General features: G+C 35.4%; 1 protein-coding gene across 1 annotated transcript in view; it reads right to left on the reverse strand.

Annotated features, from left to right (window-relative positions):
- Nucleotides 1-14687, reverse strand: part of Fatp2 (Fatty acid transport protein 2) — a 130962-nt gene extending 116275 nt beyond the window's left edge. The window contains exon 1 of the mRNA XM_073990232.1: nt 13451-14687. Within this exon, the coding sequence (XP_073846333.1) occupies nt 13451-13480 (30 nt within the window). The 5' untranslated portion in view covers nt 13481-14687. The remainder of the gene's footprint in view (nt 1-13450) is intronic.
- Nucleotides 14688-27886: the final 13199 nt, after the last annotated feature.

The following is a 27886-nucleotide window of genomic DNA, read 5'->3' on the forward strand; positions in this document are numbered from 1 at the left end:
GAAATTGTGGCTAAAATTCTCAAAATACCGAAAATCGGGAGGTACCGTTATATGGGGACTATACCAAAACATGGACCTATGCCCATATCCTTTGGGATATACGTTTGTTGATCACTAGGAGCCCTAAGTGCCAAATTATAGCTAATTCGGTCTGCAAATGTGGCGAAGAACGTCAAAATACCGCAAATCCGGAGGTACCGTTATATGGGGGCTATACTAAACAGTGGACCAATATAGCCCATCTTCGAACTTGACCTGCCTATGGAAAAAAGACCCTCGGGTGCAAAATTTCAGCACTCTATCTCAATTATTGTGGACGCTAGAGTGATTACAACAGACGGACGGACAGACGGACATGGCTAGATCGTTTTAGAATTTTATCCTGATCAAGAATATATATACTTTATAGGGTCGCAAATGATTAGTTCGATGTGTTACAAACGGAATGACAAACTTAATATACCCTCCATAATATGGTGGAGGGTATAAAAAGGCAGCGTCCGTCCAAGATTTAGAAGTTGCAAACAGCGTCTGTACTTCATAGGAGCGGCTATACGAAAGAAGGAAAACTATAAACCCTTTAGAAGGCAACGGGAAACCACTAAAGTAACATCCCTAGAAAAATCATACAAATGCAATGAATACAAACGGAATGACAAATTTAATTATACCCTCCATATTATGGTAGAGGGTTTAATAATTAAATTAAAATATTTAAATATTAATAGGCACAATCGTCATTAAAAAGTTAACACGAAGTGACTTCAGCGATTACATTGCAAAATATCTGCGAGCATATTGTTACAGATATTATGCAATCTACTCGCAGATATTTTGCAATCTACTCGCTGAAGTAACTTCGTGTTAACTTTTTACTAAAGATTGTGCCTATTAATATTTTAATTTGATTGATTATTCGCGGAGCGTACAATAACTTATAAATAATTGAATGCAACTTTTTCAAAAAAAAATTGGTTTGACGTTTCACCTTCTAATAAGGGCATATTTCAGGAAAACAATAATCTATTAGCTCGAAATTAGCAACAAGCTACTGGAAGGGCTAATTAATCTGGACCAATATGTCATTATTTAATTTGAATGCGATCCGATTATTTGCTGGGAGTACATGGAGAAAATGGTGACTCACAAAATGACTCAGCCCGAGAAAATTTATTAATTAAAACCCTGATTGAAATATACATTAATAGAAAGTAAACAAGTAAAAAAGCGTTAAGTTCGGCCGGGCCGAACTTTTCATACCCTTCACCATAAAATATTCTGAACTAAAATGGAATAATTAGTTTTCATTCCTGTCAGATAATGTACATAAAATGCTTCATTCGGGAGGCCCTTTTTTATGGTGCCTATATCTAACTATGTATGTATGTTGACAATTTTCGGTGGGCGAGAAATTGGGAGGTGCCGTTATATGGGGGTTATAATAAAACATGGACCTATGTTGACAGTTTTTGATGGGAGCCTTTAATGTCAAATAACTCCTAATTCGGTTAAAAATTGTAGCTAGAATCCTCAAAATACCGAAAATCGGTACATAACGTGGGAACTTCAAATGTCATTAACAGCTAGTTCGGAGGTATGTGGGCTATACGAAAATATGAACTTAAATGAACAATTTTTGTTGGCTTTTAAATTACAAATTACAGAAAGTTCGTCCAAAAAATAAAGCTAAGGTACGGAAAATCGGGAGGTTTGTTTTGGGGCTATACCAAAACATGGACCTACATTACAAAAATTTTAAGTAAAATCCTCAAAGTACCGAAAATCGGGAAGTATCGTTATATTGGGGTATGTTGAAAATTGTGGATGCAGATGTGTGGTGACCACTACAAACTTCAAATGTCAAATTACAGTTAGTTCGGTTAAAATTTGTTGCTAAAATTTCCAATTACTGAAAATTGGGAGTTACCGTTATATGGGAGCTATATCCGAACATGGACCTATGCTGACAATTTTTTTATAGAGAGGTGTTGTGACCACTAAAAACTTCAAATGTCAAATTACTGCTAGTTCGGTTTAATATTGTAGCTAAAATCATCAAATTACTGAAAATCGGGAGGTACTTTTATATGGGAGCTTTATCAATACATCGACCTTTCTTGGCAATTTTTGGTAGAGAGGTGTGGTGACCACTAAGAATTTCAAACGTAAAATGTTCAAATTACAGATAATTCGGTTAAAACTTGCAGGTAAAATTCTCAAAATTCCGAAAATCCGTTATATGGGGATACCGAAATCCGTTTTACCGAGGTACCGTTATATGGGGCTATACCAGAACATGGACCTACGTTCATAATTATTTCGAATATAAGTTTTTTGGTCACTAAGAACCCTAAATATCAAATTATAGCTAATTCGGTCTAGAAATGTGAATTTAAACGTCAAAATACCTGAAAGCGGACGGTAACGTTATATGGGGGCTATTCCAAAACATGGACCTATGTCCACTAGTTATATAAATTTATTGACATTTAATAACCCTAAATGTCAACTTATAGCTAAATCGGTCTGAAAATGTAACTGAAAACGTCAAAATGCCATAAATCGAGGGTACCGTTATATGGGGGCTATACCAAAACGTGAACCGATATAGCCCATCATCGAACTTGACCTGCCTGCAAACAAAAGACGCATTTTCCCAAAATTTCAGACAATTTTGATGGAGAGATGTGGTGACCACTAAGAACTTCAAATGTCAAATGTTCAAATTACAGCTAATTCGGTTAAAACTTGTAGGTAAAAATCTCAAAATACCGAAAATCAGGAGGTACCGTTATATGGGGCTATACCAAAACATGTACCTATGTTCATAAATTTTTCGAATATAAGTTTTTTGGTCACTAAGAAGCCTAAATATCAAATTATAGCTAATTCGGTCTAGAAATGCGACTTAAATCGTCAAAATACCTGAAATCGGGCGGTAATGTTATATGGGGGCTATTCCAAAACATTGATCAACGTCCACTAGTTTTGTTATATAAGTTTATTGACACTTAAGAACCCTAAATGTCAATTTATAGCTAAATCGGTCTGAAAATGTAGCTAAAAACGTCAAAATACCGTAAATCGGGGGTACCGTTATATGGGGGCTATACCAAAACGTGGACCTATGTCCACAACTTTTGTTATATAAGCTTATTGACACTTAAGAACCCTAAATGTCAAATTATAGCTAAATCGGTCTGGAAATGTATCTAAAAACGTCAAAATACCGTAAATCGGGGGGTACCGTTATATGGGGGCTATACCAAAACGTGGACCTATGTCCACAACTTTCGTTATATAAGTTTATTGACACTTAAGAACACTAAATGTCAAATTATAGCTTAATCGGTCTGAAAATGTAGCTAAAAGCGTCAAAATACCGTAAATCGGGGGGTACCGTTATATGGGGGCTATACCAAAACGTGGACCGATATAGCCCATCATCGAACTTGACCTGCCTGCAAACAAAAGACGCATTTTCCCAAAATTTCAGCGTTCTATCTCCATTTTTGTGGATGCTAGAGTGATTACCACAGACGGACGGACGGACGTGCACAGATCGACTCAGAATTTTACCCTGATCAAGAATATATATACTTTATAGGGTCGCAAATGAGTATTTCAATGCGTTACAAACGGAAAAACAAACTTAATATACCCTCCATACTATGGTGGAGGGTATAAAAATCGCGACTTACTAGTAAACAACCGTTGATAATATCTCTTATTAGAATATATACTTTATGTAAATTAAAAGAAATTGACTAAAAATTTCCTACTTTAAATAAAATGTATCAAACCGTTGTTCCATTTCAAAAATGATTAACTAATCAATTATTAAACAGTTAAATTGACTATTATAAAATAATTTTCCACTAGACTATTGTCAAACTTTGGACTAAAGTTTTAAAGGTTGTTAGCACATGTATATAATCATTGACTTGGCTTGAAACGGAACAGGGCGGATAGATAGACAATCGAATCGAAAAACTATAATTAAAAATCTTTACATTGGAAATAATAAACGGGATGTCTGGGCATCAACTTTGTAAGGCAATTGTAATTTTGCAAAATGTAATTACAGTTGATCATAAAACAACAAAAAAGTTCATTCACAATTGAACTTTTGATTAATAAACTCGATCTCACAGTTTATTACCATCGTTCCCCGGAAATCAATTTGCTTTACATCTGTTTTTTTCGGGGAGATTAAATAAAACAATTTTCCTTTCTCTTTAATTTTTCTTTAAGATTAAGAAATTTATTAAAACCAGCAGCAACAACAACATCCCAATTTCATGGAGTAAAAGTTAATCAACAACATGACATGAAAGGAAAAAGACGCTAGCCACCATCATGCCTTTCCCATGATTTGTGTGAAATTATTTTCAATCAAATTCAAAGTCAACAGACGACAGACAGACGGAAAGGTAGCCAAAAACAACAGTACATACTAAATATCATCAACATCATCAGCCGCCAGCAGCATTAACCGCATTATCATTTCAACACGAATGGGGCCTAAATGAATATAACCAAGACCAAGTAAACTAAACATGTTTTTGCCATGATACACAATACAAGGTGGCCATAAAGAAAAGCTGTGCAGAGCAACAAACACCAGCAAATAAATAAAAATGCAAGTTTCACTGTCACACAAACATACATTAGCCGTATTTTCATATACAGCCGGAGCAGTGGTGCAGCATTTGAATATTTCAAAAAAGTTATATTTTTTAGTTTGTTTTTCAGTTATTTTTCGTGAAGATCATCAACCCCATTTTTTGTGATGATAATGAAGATGGGGGTTTTAATCATTTATTTTAAAATTTTGTTTTGAGTTCAAGCTTAAAAAAACACTAAATATTAACACATTAACAATGTCATGCAAATTAATTTGAAATTAAATTCAGATACATGCATACCAAATTTAAAGTAAAGTTTGGCCATAATGACTAAGATTTTGGGACTGTTCCTTTACGTGCAAGAATACTGAAGTTTTTCCATATTTTTTCGAAAATTTATATGAGAACAATTTAAAACCAAAAACCGATCATACACGCAGAAAAATATATGTTAGAAATATGTTTGGATCCAAACAAATATTTGTTTGAGACTGGTTGCAAACAAAAATATATTTTTGGGTCCAAACATAATTTGTTTGTGTCCATACAAATATACATATGTTTGCAACATTTTGTAACGTATCTCAATTTTATTTGTTTGGGTACCAACATTTGCGTACTAACATATTTTTTATGTGTGGAGAGAGGATTTTTGTCAAAGAGAGAGAGGCTCTCGTGGCTGCGGAATGCTGTTTTATAATAAAGAGCTGTGTGTATTGGGTGCCACCGTGGTGCAATGGTATGCACACCCGCCTTGCACGCTGAAGGTCGGGGGTTCGATTCCCCGGCCAGTCAACATCAAACATTTTTCGACGGTGGCAAAATACCCCTCAGTAATGTTGGCGACATTTCCTGAGTATTTCAGCCTTGTAAAACTTCTCTACAAGTGGTGTCTTAGACACGCCGCAGAAGCTTTGGTGTTGTGTATGCGGTCAACCACGTGTGTTTCGTGCTTTGTTGTTGTTAACCAACGTGGCAAGCAAAGAGGAAAAGAAAAAAATTGTATTAATTATGTTGTTCTTTTTTCTTCAGTTTTCTAAATACAATCGTTGAGTAAAGACGCTAAAGTGAGTGAATAAATCAGTGTTTTGTGTTTTCTTAAAGAAATTGTGCTTTTTAGTAAATTAAATGCCCAATACATTTTATAATTGAATCAAAACGGTGAATGGAAATATTTTATTGAACGAGGAAGAAATCGCATTTAATATTGGTAATTACATCAATACATTTTTCATATACATACATATGTAAATTTGAAATATGGATGTACCTATTTATTACATTATATAATTATTTGATTCCAGATGCCGATTTCCCGCTGCTGATTTCAACTTTGAGGAAAATGTGTTTTATTTCACAACTATGGAGAAGCGTTCAACAATGTTTCTATATAATTTTTTGCTTTTTAAAAGTGCGAGTTTTTATAAATTATTTCATTCAGTTTTTCTTTATAAAGTCTGTTATGTGTTTCTTTGCAATTTTTTATGTATCTATGTGTCTGTAGTTGCTTTTCTGTAGGGTATTTCTAAGCCTTTCAATAAACCACCACCATTTATAAATGTGTGTATATGTTAGAGATAGATAGATGGTGACACTACTGGTCTCCTACAGAGTAGATGATCGTCTTATGGGTTTTTAATGGAATAGAAAACGGCCGTAAAGGGCGACCGTAGAGGTCTTCAAGTCACTGTAGTGATTTTCTAGAGACTAAATATCACTGTACAAGTCTTCTAAAGAATGGAATGCCAAATTTGTCGCCCTTCAAAGGAAAAAGCCACCGTTAGATCCTTCAGTAAAACAAAGCGCCAAAGTAAGGAACTTCTATAGAATACGGGGTCTTCCATAGAATATCGTCACCGAAGGCATCTTCAATAGAATCAAAAGCCACTGTGGGGGTCATCCAAAAAATAAATGAACTCAGCGAAGCTCTTTTACACAAAATATGTCCACCGTTGATGAGGGTCTTTGTAGGGTACTTTTATAGAATATGAGGTGACCCTGGGTGTCTACTATAGAAAAGAAGATTGGCATTTTCAAACATTTCAGAATTTCTGGCATACTCGTACATGAAGTTGTTCTGGCGATGCGATTGAGGGTTGTTCTATACTAGTGATTTCTTGCTTTTTATTCCAAAAGTTCTAATTATAACCTCAGCCTTCATGCTAAAGAGGATATACACATTAAAACGATCAAATATGTACCTCCTCGAAATAATATATTTTTCCTAAAGTTACCGACAAATGTTGTAGCTAAGTCCTACCGATACTGCTCGGGTCAGCATTTATTTAAAATATTCAGGGCAATCATAAATATTTCCCTCTGAATTTTCCGCACGCAAAATAATTTTAAAAAATGAAAATCTTTTAAAATCAATATTTTGAAACATTAAAAAACTACTATAATCGGAATATTCTCTCCGAATCGACAAAAATATTCCCTTATTGGACATAAATATGGAAATAACAAATTGTGAAATTGGGGAAAGGGAACAATTTCCGCATTGAATTTTATTGATGATTGTCCTGATCCATTCATAATTTGAAATTTTATTTCCACCGATTTTTGTCGGTAACGACAAAAAGTTACAGAATCGCACTACAGGTTTAAATGTGGCCTATATAGGTCACCCTTCAGGTACCTCCCATACAAACTGAATTATCTTAACGAGAGAGTAAAATGGGGTATGAGACGAAGTATTCGCGAATAGCAGATTATTCTATGTATGAAAGTATACCCGATCAGATCGAAAAAGATTGCTGATGTTCAAGTAAAGTGATGAGATTATCATCTACACAGAAACAAAATTACTGAATTTTAGGAGTAGTGTTCATAAATTTCTGTATTTCATGAACGCCTTTCATAAAGCAAAGCAAAAAAAAAATATACTGATTTCTTCTGAGAGATTGAAAAAAAAAACAATTTTGGCGAGTTGTTCTTGTTTTTATTGACTATCAACAAAGAGACAAATTTTGGTGCTTTGTTTATTTTGTATTATTGTAATTCATCGTTTTTTCTAATGATTTTCACTGTAGTTGTTATCGTCTTGTGAGCATAGCATAACAATATGTACATACATACATGTTGAGTCTATCAGCACAAGGTTGAGATCTTAGATGTTGCCTTTATATTAAAGAAATTAAAAAATTGTAGATGCGAACTATGTGGTACAGCCAATCCCTTTGTTTTTCGACACCAAACGCACTGTAGTTGTTGTTACGACGGTGGTAGTTTAGCGTAAAGCGTTTAGTTTAGGGATAGCCAAGCACTACAAATGCAACCGCTCTGTTTGTGTGAGTCACATGCACGAGAGTTATTCTCCCTCTCTCTGCAGTCACTATCTGTTTATTTCTTGTTGGAAATGATCGGCGGTGAGAGTAAGATTGAAACTCACCACAAGTGAGATTGTGCACACAGCAAGCGCCCAAAGGCGCCGTTGTGGCTAAGGCAGGTTCCCTCCAAACATTTGGAAGTTAAATATATCTTCTCATAGCAAATGCGTCTCTTAAAAGTGCCAGAAATAGCATTAAAAAGCGACTGTTGTCATTTTACAAAAACATTTACATTGAATCATTCTCATTCTCTTTTTTAACTTGGTTTACTCCTTCTGCAGAATCCCTTGCGCGCCTTACTTTAGATCAAAAAAGCGATTGTTTACATTTATTTATTTTGTACAACGTTGAACATATAAATGCCATTAGTCTATCTGAGTATTATATTGAACGGTGGTGCAATGGATAGCATGCTCGGCTGGCATTCTGCATACCCGGGTCATGGGTCAGGCGACATCAGATTTTTAAAATGGTAAAATTAATGTTGTCGACAATTTCTGAGTAATTCAGCTAAGTATGTAAAGTAGTAATAAAATATACATAAGTAAAAATATGAAAAGTTACTATTATAATAAAACAATAAAAAATAAATAAAATATATTTTTCGTGAATGCAAATTTTATCGCTTTTTAAACATCCAGTTGTGGCGGAAGCGACAAGTCAGTTAGGACCAGAGTACGTAAAAATACTTTAAATAACATTTCCAATCGTTTCGTTTCGTATTTTCCATAGGAACAATACGTGAGTACGAACAAAACGAATAGCGAAAAGTTCTTAATTCCACAACAACAGATAGAAACACATGAACGATTTAATGAACGAATGATTCGTTTGGTGGTTGAAAACATCAACCACATCAACCGTAGTATGTTTAGTATGTTGATGTTAGCGATAGGAGGGTTGTTAAGCAATCAAATGTGTGTGTATGAGTGTGTCGTTGATCATTTCGCACAGAAAATGTTTGCCAAAAATTCTTTTTGTTTGGGTGGTGAATAAAACAACTCGGCAAAGCATAGCCGAAGTTACATTTCAGAAATCGTACGGTTTCCATCTTTTTACATTGAAAAGTTTGTGATTTTGTTTTGGTTGTGAGAATGAAACGATTCAGAGAAGCTGAAAAGTTTGTGGCTTTGTGTGATTGGTACGGACCGCAAAAGTGGAACTGTTTCTTTAGTCATTTTTATATTTTCGGATAAAAATGCGACTGTCGCAGCAGACACCACAATCGCTATTAAGTGACCTTTCCGTCAAGCAGGCGACAGAAAATGTTTGCAGGGTTTAGTTGTATTTCAGTCAGGTTGTGTGTTGTTGTGGTTTGTTGATACAGTGTCAATGCGATGGTGAGACCATTTAAAAGAAAAAGAGGACAAAGTTGAGAGCATTTACCCAACAAGAGAGGAAATATGAGAGTAAATAATGGGAATGTAGGGAAAAATACGAAAGTCATTTTGCATCTCATGAAAATCTTACATATTTTAGGATAGATGGATATAATAAACTACACATGTATATTATGTGAGTATGAAAAAACTACATCACGAACGAAAATATGTAAAAATTCTTGAAATATTTTTTTCTGTGTAGAATAAAAATGGGACCTCGACGTCTTCAATTAGAAGATCCACTCTGTGGGCTGAACTTTCATTTACCAGAAGTAGTCTCCGGTCAAACTTTGTAGCCGGTAAGTCTGCAGTTTTAATTCCATATAACACCAGACTGGCTATCCAAGGTTTCTCACACCTAAGGCATTTTCCTCGAATAGGAGGAGTCGAACAAGTCATTACGAGAAACGGTACCTATTCGCTTTTTTAATCCATTCTAACGAATGGAAGTCAATGTTTGGTGTGAAGTAGCATCCAAAATATGTAAAAAATTTGAGATATTGAGAGGATTTTTCAATAGGGACAACTTAAAATTAAAATTGTGAACGCACCCTTACACTTTACTCAAACGTTGGATGTGTTTCAGTTTAATGCTGCGCTCAAAGACTTATATTTTCTTCATCGCGATTGGAGAAATCTTTAACCATAAAGTAAAGGCATACAAGATAACGGGATGTGTTCTAACTTTGTAGAGGAATAATTTAGATTTAACTGACATTTTTTCTTAAATAATTTTGAATGAAGCACCTTTAATCCGATTTGCTCTTTCCAAATTATAATCAGCATGTCTGTTGAATTTTTAAAGTTTATTCAAATTCACTCTTAAGTATTTCAGACTATTTGCGAAGCCAATTTTATCACCGTCTAACAGTAGATCTAGTTATTTGTTTTACGTCACTACAGTATATTTGCATTTATCAGAAGTACACTCCCGCTCAGCTGAATAGGTTTGAATTTTTTTTCTTTTTATATGTTAAGGTGTCTAAATACCCTTCAGTAATGTTGGCAACATTTCCTGAGTATTTCAGCCATGTAAACAAATGGTGTCTTAGGACACGTCATTCGGACTCGGCGATAAACTGTATTATCATATCATTGAGCTAATATGAATCGGGGTGCACTCATTGATATGTCCCTCCTGGGATGTTTAGGGAACAATTATTATTATAAGGTATCTAAAGCTGATTGATTACAGGTCCATACAATATAGATTTTGAGAGTCCTACATTGTGCCAACATTCACAAGAAAAATCATAACGATGTTGCCATATTTTCGGAAAATATTCCTGTTTAAAAAAAATGTACCAAAAAAGTGCTAAATTTTTTGGCTCATCTAAATAGGTTGGAATTAAATAAAATTTAAGAAAGGTACTACCTATGCAAATTTTGTCCAGTTTTTTGCTTTAATTTATTAAAATGAAACATTCCAGTAAATCCTACAAAAAGTTTTACCCATTTTATTAGGTACGTGGTTTCAAATCTCAACCTGGAAAAGATACCAAGAACTTTTATATAAAATTAAGAAATATTCCAACAAAAATTATTTATAACTCTGCTTTAAATCAGTTTTTGGTTCCGTAAGACCCCTTCTGAGCTTCTAAAATTATCTGAGAGTAAATAACAAGTGTTAGCCATAATATTAAGATCGATAAAGTACAAAGTGTAAATATAAGTATTATCATGCACATAACTCCACCACAGTTGACCAAATGTATCACAAATGCTCGAAAATCGGCCTGGAAGAATGGCTCTTTGACGATAAATAACGTTGAAAACTGTAATTCAGATTTAACATAAAGGGGTAGCTATCCCCAGCTTTTATAATACTCTAGTACCTAGTTGTCCATTCTTGTATGCTTATTCGTGTTTCATTTATGACTTGGGAACAGAAAAACTCTTTTTGACCTGAATACGCAGGTACTACAGCAGTATAAAAGCTGGGGATGTCATACCCCTTTATGTTAAATCTGAATTAAGCCAAAATACAAAATATTTTCAATGACCTTTGTACTTTATCGATCCTAATATTATGGCTTACACTTGGTATTTGCTCTCAGATAAATTTAGCAATTCTGGGTTGAGATTTTAACCCACGTACCTAATAAAGTGGGTCAAACTTTTTGTAGGATTAACTGGAATGTTCCATTTTAATAAATAAATTAAAACAAAAACGGGCCAAAATTGGCATAGGTAGTACCTTTCTTCAATTTTATTTAATTCAAACCTATTCAGATGAGCCAACAAATTGAGCACTTTTTTGGTAAATTTTTATTAAAACAGGGATATTTTCCGAATATATGGCAACATCTCTCAAAATCTATGTAGGATGGAATTGGTTTGGTTACCATTGGTTCGAATAAAACACTTTATTTAATGTTTAATTCTGTAGTTCATAGTTTATCTATTATTTTAAGGTTCGTTGATTAATATGAAGTGAAACAAAACATATGTATATTTTTATTAATATTTTTTGAAATCTTTTTCTATATCAAGTCACCCTAGTGTCTTGTCTAGGAATCATTTTCTCAATACATACACATGATAATCGAAGGGGGTTTCCTTCATGAATTGTAATGCCTTCCATTTCGGAAGTTTGTTGATATCATATCAAGAATATGATAGGTTGGCAGTAGCTTAGAACGCTAAGACCTCGACAACATTGTCTGTTTGTTGGAGAGGACCCAGCTTCAAACCTTAGCCGGGGCAGCCGGGCTCTTTATGAAAGTTTTTAATTAATTGAATTGAATTAACCGAGCTAACATGGCGTTCGAAGCCACTGCCAACCTATCATATTCTTGATATATCAACAAACTTCCGAAATAGAAGGCATTACAATTCATGAAGGAAACCCCCCTTCGATTGTACATGTGTATGTATTGAGAAAATGATTTCTAGACAAGACACTAGGGTGACTTGATATAGAAAAAGACTTCAAAAAATTCTTCATATCAACAAATTTTTAAAAATGGTTGTATAAAAAGAAGTTATCAAAATCAGCCTTGTCTTCTAGTCATTTACATTCAAAATATTCCTGATGAGCTGGCTTAAACCACCAGCGAAACGATCGTAGCATAGTGGTTGGGTGTGTGGTACTTCACTAGAATTCATTTTTTAATTCAAACTCCTTAGGCCATGTTAACTCGGTTAATTCAATTAAAAACTTTCATAAATAATGGCCTTCGCCCTAAAAAGACAATAATAAATAAAAAGTAAGTGATCTTCTTCTAGGCGACTTCACTGAGGAGAGCAACTGCAGTGAATGTGACTTTTCTTCTTTTGTCGCTGGTCATTTGACTGTTTGTGAAGTTCGCTTTCCTCAATGAGCTATGTTTACTAATTTGTTTTTTTCTGTTGAGCTGTGTTCAGTGTGTGTGTCTTTAATTAAGTAGTGTGTCGAACGTCTGCTGTGTTTATTTAGAACATTTAGCAAGTAAGTGGGGCGTAACCCGCGTAACCCGTTCCTACATCTATATAGTATGAATCTGTAATCAAAACACAGCTTAAGATACCTTAACATATAAAAAGAAAAAAAAAATTCAAACCTATTCAGATGAGCGGGAGTGTATTTCGTATGCAAATAAAGGCATTCATGTTAATATCCCATTGTCAATAAAAATATTTGGACCGATTAAGATGCGATGACGCACGTTGAAGAGCAACTGATCTAAGTTAGATTTGCTCTGCTTCAGAACCTGCAAAAGTCTACTATTTTTGAAATTTTGACATGTTTTCCCCTTATAAATTAAAGATTAGGAACTCCTTTTTTAATGATTAATTTTTTGGGAGAAATGTTGAATTAATTTTGACTTAATTCCAAGTATTAGGAATACATTGTTTACCTGATACAACATATGTACGTTTTATTCACATAAACTTAGAGAGATAGAAATGTGCGTTAACGTATTTGAATTAATGTAACTAAATCTGGATGTAAACTTTTTGCTGGGATGCAGTAAATTCCTCATCAATTTTACGTAGCTATTCCACTGACAATGCATAAAATGCATCTATTATTATGCCCGTTTTCAATTTACTTTCTTTCACTTTTTCTGGTTCAAACAATGCTCGAAATGACAATGATGCCATACAGTTATTTTTCATCTGAACTTACCTCTTCAACTTTATTTTCACTTGTAGTCATTTTGATTGTGTAGAAATGCAACAGATGCAGTCAGTAGCAGCAGCAGCTCGTGGAGATGCAATCACAGACAAAATGAATTTTATGGTTGAAACCGCAAATTGGATTTCTCTTTGCTTTTGGCAAATTTCTTTTTCTGTGAAATTGCAGCTTCCAATTTGGAGGTGATCCAAACACAAACACACACTCGATTTATTGACGATTACACACAATGATGGTTACGTTGCTCTTTTTAAGGTCAATCACTTGGTAAACACAACCGTTCGTTTGGTGGTTGAGCTGGCTGGATGGGTTGTTGGTAAGCTGCTGGCTAGGTGATGGTTCGATCTATCGATTGGTTATGGAAACCGGCGTTTTGTTATGCTTCGTTTTTGTTGTTGTTTGTTTTTGGGGTTTCGTTTTTTTTATTATTTAATATTACAACATCGGGGGCTATATCAATCTTACTGGCCCAAGTTTACTGGCTGGATGGTGGATGATAATTAACTGGTTTTTATGATTCATTCAGCGGATTGTGTTTTTTTTTTTCTTTAATTACTTGGCAAGCTAAAAATTTCACTTTCATCACTTTAACTATGATTTTATGATCTATGCACTTTTTTCTTTTATTTCGGTTAATATTTTTTATTATTTTCCCATAACAGAGGCTCTGCGAACACTTTTTTGTGGTGTCCAACAAAAGATAATAAAATTGTTTGGTAAATGGTCAATTAAAACCAAAAACAAAAGCTGAATAATAACAGAAAATTCCAGGTAAGAGTTTTTATTGTGGACCAATCTACACAACAAACACTGGCGGGCTCTCCCTTATGAATTATTGCACCGTTTACTTTACAAACAACAACATCAAAATCATCATCGTAAAATAAAAAGCGTCAAGATCATCAGCTGTTGAGGTTCAAATGCGGTTTTCTTTGAATGCGGTTTAAATCACAATTACGACAAAGTCTCGTCAACAATGAAATCCGATGCTTTAGTCGGCAGTGTCTTGCTATACGTTTTACGCGCTCTATCCGGTCTGTTGCACAGCTGGCGAACGATTAACGCTTGGAACACTTGGACTGTTGATTCCCAGTATGTTTTGGATCGTGTGGCCGGCAAGTTGAACTATCAAGATGTGTTCGTGGGTTTGTTGTATCGTGCTGCAAAAGCTCACAATCGTCAACAATCAAATCGCAAAACCATTGATTGCTGTTGTTTACTGGTGTTGTTGTCGGCGATCATACAGCGATAAAACATTGCTGGGGTGCCAAGTCCAGCATGCTGGAATAAGCTTAAAAGTTTATTTCCATTTGTAGTGCCATTAAAATAAGATAAAGCTTTTACTGCCATTTGGGAATATATAAAGGAATTTACGAACGATTCTATGCAAATTGAGATTATTCGAATTAGAGAGATTATTGTACCCAATGATATACTGGATCGATGGGTCATAAATACATATATTAATGGGTACACACTTCATTGATTATGTTCTGGATTAGAATGATCATAATCAAAAAGAAAAATTTGTTATGTCAGCCGATCACATTTTTTTTGCCAGCTTATGAAACTTTAATGACAGCCTATGAAACTTTTTACGCCACATTGTTCACATCAACCTAATTTCAGAGTTGAATTCGGTCAGCTGTTCATTTGACCGTAAGTTGGCAGGCTGTGTTCGAAAGAGAGGAGGCAAAGACACTTTTGCCAACCTACACATTTCATTTTGCAATTTCTTTTAAAACAATCGATTCAACGGCAAGGCAGAAAAAAAATACATTTCGTGATACAGTAAAGTGCAATTGGAACACCAGAACATTCTTCTGGTAAGCGGCATTCGAAATTCCCATTAGTATATTGGGAATTAGAATACTAATTGGAGTGGAATATCTGAAAGTAAGTTGAACTTGCTGGGTTATTAGGTTTTCCTTATTCCGCCTAAACGTTTACAAAGGAATATCTTTTTTCTTGCAAATTTTCAGCGTTTGCAAACACCTCATAGTACAAACTTGATGCACCGTTACTCGACGTGCTGTACAACCACGAAAACCACTACCAACAGCAATAACATTTCGCCATGCCGTCTTATTAAACAGAAGAACGCCCAGCAAACACATATTTTGATATTTCTTTTTGGAATTCCTTTCGGAAACCGGTTGCCGATAGCACCAAAAACCATCCGGTGCAACCTTGCAAAATTGTCCGCATCACATTGAATCACCATATTGAAGGTGCAACTCTCCTTTATCTCTTCGCCATCTTGCCTTTTTGTGGAAGAACTAAACTTGCAATATTTGCCAATATGAATCAGCCTTAGCGTCATCCTACACGTGTGTGCTTGTCAGTAAAGCTAACCCTCATAAAGCATCACAGCACCTTCAGGCTAAGCCCGTATGCTATCTCTCATCAAGTTTTTTTGAAAATTGTTGACCGCAACAGCGAAGCTGCCATCGTAGCATCGACTCAACGTCATTCCCAGCCCACAACCATTCCTGTGCCGTACCACATTGCTGTCACTACCACCAGTGTTCCATTCGTACAACAGCCTCATCCAGAACAAATTCTATCCACCGCAAGTATCATTTGTGAAAAGGATTAAATATATTAAGCACTTTTGGTACATTGATCGTAGTAAGTACGCATATAACAGCCGGTACAGTCCGTGCAAATAACCAGTAACAATTTCCATTTGTGGGTACCCACATCTTCCCCGTTACAGACAGGGAAGAGTGGGACCAGTTTTTACGTAACTCACTCGACGGTCAGCCGAGCATAACCCGCCTGATTATGGGAAATATCCCAAAACATATTTGTATTATAAATTAAATCACTTATTCTTCCATAAGCACGGTTCCTCATCACGTGCGAGGCCTGGTCTCAATTGCCAGAACTTTCGGTAACGGAATTCACCTAGCACGTGTCAATATAACGTTTCTTTTCTTGTTTATTGGATTCGAGTTCAAATCTCATACTTATGTTTTACTAAATCTCGTTTGGTTAAAGTTCAAAGGTCCGACCTATGTTCAATTTCATTTGCCTTCAACATTAGCAAGAAAGAAACTTTTTGGCTTGGGCTGGGTATTTGGTTTTACGAGACGTTTCTTTTTCTTCCTGCAAAGAAATAGAAAGTAGGTAAAGTAAGTATGTCAATATTTGCAAGTGGGATATATATCTTACATAAAGGTGGTAAGCGACGAACTTTCACCTGGATTGTTGTCTAATGAGGCCTCCGCTGCTCGCCTCTCTTCAAGAAGCTTGCTTTCAATTATTCTCGCCGACACCCCATAAATTGCTTCAGCTTTTGGTGGGGTCAATTTGCCTTCACGGCATAAGGATAATGATAATTCCAAATGTTCTGGAGTATATTGTTTCCTTTTTCGTATTTGCTTGTTTCCTTTTGCGTTGCGTTTTTCCTTGGATTTATCCATTGCTTCCTTCGATGTCGATGGCATTTCCATATTATTTGGCATTACATCTGCATTTGGTGGTGGTGTCGAGGTCATTTCCAAATTATCCCATATTATATCTGGCATATGTTGTATATCCGTTATTATTGCTTTTGTATTTTGTGATGGTGTTGGTGTGTTGGTAGTGTTGTTGTTGTTGTTTGCAGTTGCAATTTGTGGTGCTGTTGATTTTGATTGTGTTGATTTAGGGAGTGGTAAAAGTGGTGGTAGTGGTAGTCTGGGTGTCAAACAGATAATAGGAGATGTTGCTGCATCTCGTGTTTGTGGTTTGGATGTTGAACGTGTTTCATCCGCAGCAAATAATCGTTTTTCGCTTTCTTTGTTAATTACTGAAAGAGACAAAATTATGGAAAATTGATTGCTATGAAAAGAATCATCTATATATATAAAAGAGTAAAGTGATGACTGACAGATCTACAACGCTAGAATCCCCAAATTTTGTGTGAGGATTAGTCTTGGGGCAAAGGTGCTCGATAAGGCTGGGTTTTTGGAAATTTGAATATTATTTCTTTTTTTTGAATATTATTTTATTTGAATACTATTTCTTTTCCGCATACGAAGTAGCGGGCATTTTGCTAGTATATGTATGTATGAATCGGGTAGGTAATTTATGACATTGGTTACAAATTTCATTTTTCATTTATGCCCTTATTTGCGAAAATACGCGCATGCTCGGGTCCTCGACTCTCGTGTTGTAGGGGTTCGGCCACTCGGTGCAGGGCTCCCTGCAGTAGCAAGCCTAACAGTCCCACCACAAACTGAAATACTTAAATGAACGGTCGCACAAAGCAATTGAGAATAACTCTCAAGTAAATAGTATTTGCAAGTTCTTGTAACTACTTGCAAGTATGTACTTCTCAGTTCTCTCTTATTGAACAAGTTTTTTTATCGAACAACATTTTGTAAAAGTTTGCACAAATTTGTACTAAGTATTGCTGGAACACCAAAAGTCAGCAAAAGAGAACGATTCGAGAGACATATTTTGGCAGTTCTTTTACTGAGAGTTCTTCTTCTTGAAAAAAATCAGTCACCCGTTTTTAATTTTTCGTTGATTTATGTTTGTAAAAATTAAAAACAATTTTATTGCGGAAATAGCAAGTTTAATTGTATTATTGTTATTTTTTTTTTGTAGAATAAAGTTGCAATGTGAAAAAAAAATCCATTTTTGGTCATATTCTTTTTTTGTTTTTAATAAAATACAACATTTTTGCTTCCTTTGGTTCCTTCATTGGCGGACAAATTGCTCTGTTTTTGGCAAGTCAGCTGATTGCTTTCTGGTTTTTGCTGGGAAAAACTTGTGTTTTGAACGCTTTGACAGCATGTTCCGGCTAAGAAAGTCTTTGACCAAGCCTTTTTTGTTGATGTGCGGGAATAAAATAAAATCATTGGGTACCAAGTCAGTACTGTACGGCGAATAATCCATAAATTCCATGTTTTGTTCCGTTAAAACGGCGCTGGTTTGAGCCGATACGTAGGAACTCGCATTGTCATGGTACACAATGATTCGTCTTCTCCTGTTCAATTTTCGAATTTCTACGGAGACTTCAGGCAAACAAATTGTGGAGTACCACTCAAAATTGACGTCATACGTCGCGCAAGTAAAACAGTCGCCACATGACCAGATGTTTTTTCCAAGAAACAGGTGACCTTTTGCTTCGAAGTACTTCTTTCATGAATGACTTTCGTTGCATTTGGTTCGTCTTCGAGGACCCACATGGCCGATTGTAGTTTTGTTTCGGGCTCTTCTTCTTCTTTATTTACTCATCCGTTATCCGGATATAAGTGATTGTACAATTCATCATTTTTTAATATTTATCGCATTTTAGTTATTATTATTTTTAATATATAAAAGGCAATGTGTGTATGTTAGTATGTTTGTTTGTTTGTATGTTTGTATGTTCCGAATAGACTCAAAAACGGCTGAATAGATTTTCTTGAAAATTTCAGATAATGTACTGGGAACACCGGTGGTGAAAATAGGCTATATATTTTTTTGAATGGTCGTCGCGGAAGTGAAATATCGCGGTCATCCCAAATTATTCAAAAATGTATTATTTCAGATAATATACATAATTTTAGTAGGCGTGACTACAAAACCGCTAAAACGTTGGCTTCAATATGTGGGATAACGCGGTCAACGCCATATTTTGGAATACAGTAAAATCCCGATGACTTGAGATGTCACTATATAGAAATTCCGAAAAATCGATTGGGAAATCTTATGAAATTTTGTATGCGGAGTTTTTAGGTCTGAGAATAGGTCGTAATCTATTTTTTTATCCCGCTAAGTGTAGTGACCGGTGGTCCTCCCCACAATTTTTTAAGAAAACCGCGAAATTCAAGATACGTTTTAATATATTGTTTACAAATTGTTTGCAATGCTATGGTAATTACAGTCTTGACCCTGAATGGTCGTCGCGGAAGTGAAAATCGCGGTCATCCCAAAATTTTCAAAAATGTATTATTTCATTTAATTAGAACTGTCGTAAGCTATTTTTATAGTGACCGGTGGTCCTCCCCCACAATGTTTTTAAGAAAATCTGAAATCTTTGATATTTTTGAACGTATTGTTTACAGATTGTTTTCCCCTGAATGATCGCGGTCATCACAAAGTTTTTAAAAATGTATTATTTCAATTAATATACATAATTTTAGTAAGCGTGACACAAAAATTATATAAACACTAGCTTGAACAAGTGGGATAGCGCGGTCTTGAGCTATTTTAATACGGCTAAGTGTAGTGACCGGAGGTTCTCCTTCAAAATTTTTTTTTTTTAAATCTGAAGTCCATGATATTTTTGAACGTATTGTTTACAGATTGTTTGCAATACTACTGTAATTACTGTCTTGACCCTGAATGGTGTTCGCGGAAGTGAAATATCGCGAAAAGTGAAATATCGCGGTCATCACAAAATTTGCAAACTTTTATTATTTCAGATAATATACATACATAATTTTGTAAGCATGTCTAAAAAACGCTATAAACGCTGAACACTAAACAATAAGTGGGACAGCGCGGGACATCAACTCCACATTTTGGAATACAGTAAAATCCGGATAACTTGAGATGTCACAAGATCGAAATTCCAGAAAGATCCATTGGAAATCAGACAAAGTTATTGATATACAATACAATATCATCAATGGAATCAGAATACCGCGATCGTAATCGATTTTTGAAAATATTATAATTACGGATAAAATCTCAAAATATGGGAAGTGAAACTTCATGAGCATTGATTTCAGTCCTTGGAATAGCTAGGTAAAGATACATTTTTTAAATACAGCAAAATCTCGATAATAACAACTACAATTTATAGAAGTATTTTTTTATGAATTATATAAATGTTGCCATACATATCCCGAAGGAACATACATTTCGCTAAGGGGTATTTTACCACTATTGCATATAGAGCACGAAGAAAAAAAGCGTTACGTTCGATCGGCATGAATGAGGTTAAATCCACCAAAAATAGCGAAAATCAGGCGCCACCGTTCTATGGGAGCTATATCAAAACGAGGACGTATACTGAACAGTGGCTATATCTCTGAACTATCGAAAATCGGGAGGTACTGTTTTATGGGAGCTATATCAAAACGTGAACCTATTACTGTAACATACCGAGCGCAAATAAAAAGGCGTGTCTTTCGGTCGATACGAATATTTATGCTCTCCTCTTTAAAATATATTAAAACCAGATTTCAGACATTTCGGTGTGATAATGATGTTAAATCCTCAAAAATAGCGAAAATCAGCCGGTACCGTTCTATGGGAGCTATATCAAAACGTGGACCTATACCAACAATTCTTTGCAGTAATAATTACGACCCCAACCGAGTAGAGCTGGCAAACCATCGATATTCCCAACATTAGATATTTTCGATATAATGTTTTAAGTTGCCATCGCCATTTATTTGGAGATTAAAATGGCGGAAATGTCAATGATTTTCTTGAAATTATGCAAAAGTAGTTCACAAAAAATGTAAATGAGAATAAACAAATGCTATTCTTTTATAAAAAATGTAAAAAAATACATTTTATTTTACCGAAAAATGTGTACGTGTGACTGCGGACTTACTTTCTTACACACACATAACCGAAAAACAGCGAAATTTCTATATATTTCAATGGATTTCAGGTTAGGGGTTTTTATTCCGATAATATCGATAGGCAAAACTATCTATCGATATTGAATTTTTAAATAACAATCGATATTATCGATAGTGCCATCGATTTTTTGCCAGCTCTACAACCGAGACCAACAATCCAATATATAGCAATGTCAATTGACATACACCGACCATTATATGTGGGTCACAAAGTGCTTTAAACTGTCGATTTATGGTGAAGGGTATAATAAAAGAGATTTTATATCTTAAATTTGGGGGATACCATTATATGGAATTTATGCCAAAACATTGATTTATATTATGAAGTTTCTAGAGGGATGCCTAATTATGGGTGTATCAATACTGGATAGATAACTAAAGTTTACACGGAGAACCCAAACAACGGGCCAGCAACGCGGACCGGGTCAGCTAGTCTTATTGTATAATGGTTGTCAGCTCTCTGTGTCTTGCAGCATTCAGCAGATCAGTTTCATTGGTATAACCTGTCCAGTCCATGATGTTTTTGAGCCTGGATGTTTCCTCTAGCTGGCCTTCCTTCAATTTTTCCTTTCAGAATTGCTTGTAAAATTATGTATTTGTTGTTCCTTAATACATGTCCCAGATACGCTATTTTGCGCCTTTTTATACCCTCAGCATTTATGCTAACGAGGGTATATACACTTTCATAGGGGCAAAATGTGCCTCATCGAAATAATGGTTTTAGACCCCAAGTATGTTTGGACCAAATGTGTTTCAGACAATTTGGAGTCGATTGAGCAATGTCCGTGCGCCTGTCTGTCTGGCAGGCTGGAGCGCACGATAGCTCTCGAACAGATCAAGCGATTCGATCCAAAATTTGGATTTCGTGATATTTTGTCAAAACTTAGTTTAAGTTCGAAGATGGGCTATATCGGTCCACTCCTTCCGGTACCTCCCCCACAAAAGTTCGAAAATGTTCGGACAATTTATGCGCAAGATAACTCTTGAAGGAAGCAACCGATTTGATCCATACTTTGCACATCGTGAAATTTCTACTAAACTTAGATGAAGTTCCAAAATGGACTCAATCGGTCCACTCCTTCGGGTACCTCCCACACAAAATTTCGGATAAGTTCAGATTAGGACCTGCTCTGGAATCGCTTTGATTTTTGTTGCAACAAGTTGTATTCATTGCAGCCCATACGACGGTAAAAGTTTCATCAGGGGCAAGTCCACACTTCCTGAGAAAATAGCCTGAAAGATGCAAAAGCCACTATAACACCGTGTGTAGTGGATGGAGCGCAAGATAACTCTCGAACGGATCTGCCGATTCGGTCCAAAATTTGGCTTTCATAATATTTTGTCCAAACATAGATTAAATTCGAAGATAAGCCATATCGGTCCACTCCTTCTGGTACCTCCCCCACAAAAGTTCAAAAATGTTCGAAGAAATTGTGCGCACCATAACTCTTGAAGGGAGTGACCGATGTAATCCATACTTTGCACATCCTAATATATCTACCAGATATAGATCAGGTTCAAATATTGACTATATTTGCCTACTCCTTCTGGTACCACTCACACACAATTTCGGAAAAGTTCACTTTAAGACCTGCTCTCGAATCACTTTGATTTTTGTTGAAGCAATTTGCATTCGCTAACTCCATTACGACGGTAAAAGTTTTTCAGGGGCAAGTCCATATTTCTTAGGAAACAGCCCGAATGATGTAAAAAATCCCTATGTCACCATATGCGGCTGTCGGAGAGCACAACATTTAGTCCTCGTCATATTATATCCTTAGTTTCATGGGAAAATACCGGTCCACAACTTCCAGTACTTCTCCCCAATGTTTAAAAAATGTCACTAAAATGCTAGGATGATATCACTTGAATGGGGCAACCAATTTGGTCCAAACTTTGGATCTCCTAATATTTAGTTTAATTTCTAAAATGGCCCATATCGGTCCTCCCTAAGGGTACCTCCCCCACAAAGGTTCAACATTTGTGTCTTAGTGCAGTTAATTCCTAATCCACATTTTTTCGGCAAGTTCAAATGTCCAAAAAGGGCCACAAAATTCTGGAGAGACCTTAAATACATTCGATAGGTGAAAGTTTCACTTCAAATTGGCTGAGGGTATATGGTAATATTCAAAAATGTTTTACAATCGTTGAAGTTGAGGTTCACCATTTAATAAGTCGCGAAATGTCAATATATTTTATACAATATGAATATATTTATATTAATTGAAGTGTTTTAGGCACGATCTCATAATATGGACCATAACAAATAATTTATGTGGAAGCTGTGGTGGTGGTAATATTAAACAAGTAAAAAAGCATTAAGTTCGGCCGGGCCGAACTTTTCATACCCTCCACCATAAAATATTCATTCCTGTCCCCAACTTTAAGTGAGTACGTTATAATGTCAGATAATGTACATAAAATGCTTCATTCGGGAGGCCCTTTTTTATGGTGCCTATATCTAACTGTTGACAATTTTTGGTGGACTAGAAATTGGGAGGTACTGTTATATAGGGGTTATAATAAAACATGAGCCTATGTTGACAGTTTTTGATGGGAGCCTTTAATGTCAAATAACTCCTAATTCGGTTAAAAAAATTAGCTAGAATCCTCAAAATATCGAAAATCGGTACATAACGTGGGAACTTCAAATGTCATTAACAGCTAGTTCGGAGGTATCTGGGCTATACGGAAATATGAACTTATATGAACAATTTTTGTTGGCTTTTAAATTTCAAATTACAGAAAGTTCGTCAAAAAATAAAGCTAAGGTACGGAAAATCGGCAGGTTTGTTTTGGGGCTATACCAAAACATGGACCTTCGTTCGGGTAAACATTTTAAGTAAAATCCTCAAAGTACCGAAAATCGGGAAGTATCGTTATATGCAGATGTGTGGTGACCACTACAACCTTCAAATGTCAAATTACAGTTAGTTCTGTTAAAAATTGTAGCTAAAATTGCCAAATTACTGAAAATTGGGAGGTAGCGTTACATGGGAGCTATATCCGAACATGGACCTATGTTGACAATTTTTGATGGAGAGGTGTTGTGACCACTAAGAACTTCAAATTTCAAATTACTGCTAGTTCGGTTTAATATTGTAGCTAAAATCATCAAATTACTGAAAATCGGGAGGTACCGTTATATGGGGGCTTTCTTGACAATTTTTGGTGGAGAGGTGTGGTGACCACTAAGAATTTCAAATGTCAAATGTTCAAATTACAGATAATTCGGTTAAAACTTTTTGGTAAAATTCTCAAAATACCTGAAATCGGGCGGTAACGTTATATGGGGGCTATTCCAAAACATGGACCTATGTCCACTAGTTATATAAGTTTATTGACATTTAAGAACCCTAAATGTCAATTGATAGCTAAATCGGTCTGAAAATGTAGATAAAAACGTCAAAATGCCGTAAATCGGGGGTACCGTTATATGGGGGCTATACCAAAACGTGAACCTAGGTCCACAACTTTTGTTATATAAGTTTAGTTACACTTAAGAACCCTAAATGTCAAATTATAGCTATATCGGTCAGAAATAGTAGCTAAAAACGTCAAAATACCGTAAATCGGGGGGTACCGTTATATGGGGGCTATACCAAAACGTGGACATATGTCCACTAGTTTTGTCACATAAGTTTACTGACATTTAAGAACTTCAAATGTCAAATTATAGCTTCATCGGTCTGAAAATGTAGCTAAAAACGTCAAAATACCGTAAATCAGGGGGTACCGTTATATGGGGGCTATACCAAAACGTGGACCTATGTCCACAACTTTTGTTATATAAGTTTATTTATACTTAAGAACTCTAAATGTCAAATTATAGCTAAATCGGTCTGAAAATGTAGCTAAAACCGTCAAAATACCGTAAATCGGTGGGTAGCGTTATATGGGGGCTATACCAAAACGTGGACCTATGTCCACAACTTTTGTTATATAAGTTTATTGATACTTAAGAACCCTAAATGTCAAATTATAGCTAAATCGGTCTGAAAATGTAGCTAAAACCGTCAAAATACCGTAAATCGGGGGGTACCGTTATATGGGGGCTATACCAAAATGTGGACCTATGTCCACAACTTTTGTTATATAAGTTTATTGACATTTAAGAACCCTAAATGTCAAATTATAGCTACATCGGTCTGAAAATGTAGCTAAAAACGTCAAAATACCGCAAATCGGGTGGTACCGTTATATTGGGGCTATACCAAAACATGGACCTATGTCCACAGCTTTTGTTATATAAGTTTATTGATACTTAAGAACCCTAGATGTTAAATTATAGCTAAATCGGTCTAAAAATGTGGCTAAAAACGTCAAAATACCGCAAATCGGGGGGTACCGTTATATGGGGGCTATACCAAAACGTGGACCTATGTCCACAAGTTTTGTTATATATGTTTATTGACACTTAAGAACCCTAAATGTCAAATTATAGCTAAATCGGTCTGAAAATGTAGCTAAAATCGTCAAAATACCGTAAATCGGGGGGTACCGTTATATGGGGGCTATACCAAAACGTGGACCGATATAGCCCATCATCGAACTTGAACTGCCTGCAAACAAAAGACGCATTTTCCCAAAATTTCAGCGTCCTATCTTCATTTTTGTGGATGCTAGAGTGATTACCACAGACGGACGGACGGACGGACGGACGTGCTCAGATCGACTTAGAATTTTTTTGAAATCTGGGTTTTTTGAATTTTTCTTATAATTGGAGGGCGCAACCAGATAATTACCCAAATTATGTATTGGATTGTAGAACTCGTGATTCCACGTCGTTTGATGTATATCTCATGAGTGTGCTTCATACAGCTCCCTAGTAATAGGAGTCCAAAGACGAAATTTTGGTGTGTAATTTTTCTTTAAAAACCTATTTTTTGGCTTCAAAATTTACAACTGTGAATCAAGTTCCCTTGAACCCCGCGTGATTTTAGTTTTTTTACGCGCCGGGTCCAATGAACCCTTCCGCTTTCAAATCCATCCACTAAAACGGCGGTTATAGATACCTTGAAAGTAGGAAATTCTGCAAAATTATATTTTGATGATTCCGCGCATTGAACCGCGATTTTCTTTGGTTATTTTTACATAAATGGAATCCTCTATACGCGATTATATTATATTCCAAAACCGTGTGGCATAAATTACCGAGATTCTGGAGTAATATTCGTATCTCGTATAAAATAGAATTTGGTAGCACATCCGCGGTTCTTGACGAATTTGTTTAAAATTTGTTATAATGAACTATTTTTTATAGGCGGTCACTGAAATCGGATGCGCCTTATAATCTTATGTACATCGCGCAATTTTTACCCACATAAAGGTTTTTTGAACAGTAAGATGCAGCTGACGGCACACTTTGGCCGCTGAATGAAAAGTGGAAAAATCGCTACATATTGATAGAGATGTACTCGCTGTATCTGAAAAGCGCATGCGCCTTAACTGATTTTAACGAATTCGCGAATTATACGTTTTTTAACTTTTATGTTTTTTCTTCGGTTGTAATTTCAATATTACTTTCTATTTAATAATCCTATTGTTTATCAAAGTAAGCAAATACACTTTCGGGCTTGTCATCGCATTTTCCTTGAAGAAAGTTCAGCGAAGTCCGTCAGTCCTTGCATCGAAATTTAGCGAAAGAGTAGAATAACTCCCAAAAAATTTTTTTCTATTTTTCGTATTAAACAAAAAATATATTTTTGAAATAATATTCCAACAATAAGTTTTCGTCTTTTGTTGTTGATGTAATATGGTAGTTATAAATCCTATCGTTAAAATTTTGGTCTCATATTTTTCTACGCGTTGTCTAGAATCTGTGCGTATTTTTAATTTATTTTTTCGAGTTTTATTTGGACTCTAAATTAGAATAAATTAAATTTACTCCAAGATTTTTTCAGTATTTCTTGTTTTTCCGCGAAAATAGAAATACATTTAGTAAATATTTAGGCATCTACGGATAGATATTAAATGCTGTTAACGCTTTATATATACATTTTCTTATTACACCAAAAATGTAATTTTTAAATATTTATTCTTTATAAGGGAATAAAACCCCCATAACTTTGGAGCGCAGCATCCAATTTTGTGAACGCGAACAGATTTGAAACCATGACTTTTTTCGTAATCAGTCTTCCAAAAATTGCGGATGTGCTCGCAAAATTTTTTTTAAAATTTCTTCCAATGGAATTGCAAAGGAAATTTGAAATTTACCATATATCTGTCGGCAAAGCCGACTGACACTTTTTTACTTGTTATAGTTATTATTAATTGCCGGCTTATATTCATCTTTCTTAGTAATTCGTCATTAGAAATTTTCGCAGTCCATGGTATTTTCACTACTCGCCGGTAAATCCATATTTCAAAGGATTCCAATTTTCTTTCATCATAGGATTTCGGGATCTTACGCATAGGTAAAAGATTCGTCTGTTATGATCTTATAAACGTCGATTGAAGCACCGTGAATGTTTCGTAAAAGTCGCTACAACCGCTACCTTAAACAGCCAAAGTCGCAACTGTAGCAATTTAAAATAAACAAGTAAGAACGGCGTTAAGTTCGAATAAATACAGAAATTCGGGAGGTACCGTTCTATATCAACACATCGTTCTATACCGAATAATTTCCGGTGGAAAGTTTTTAGACTCAAAGAAGATTTCTGATATTTCGGTAAGATAATGTGGCTAAAATCTAAAAATACCGAAAATCAAGCGGTACGCTTCTATAGGGGTATAGAAAGCCGCGGACCTATACTAATGATTCTCTTCTGGAATATTTTATAACCCCATGGAAGACTAAATAAAAAATTTCAGTTTCAGAATTACGAAAATCGGGAGGTACCGTTCTATG

This window comes from Musca autumnalis, unplaced genomic scaffold (genome assembly GCF_047663935.1).
Source record: "Musca autumnalis isolate F117 unplaced genomic scaffold, ASM4766393v1 scaffold_5, whole genome shotgun sequence".
Classification (NCBI taxonomy): domain Eukaryota; kingdom Metazoa; phylum Arthropoda; class Insecta; order Diptera; family Muscidae; genus Musca; species Musca autumnalis.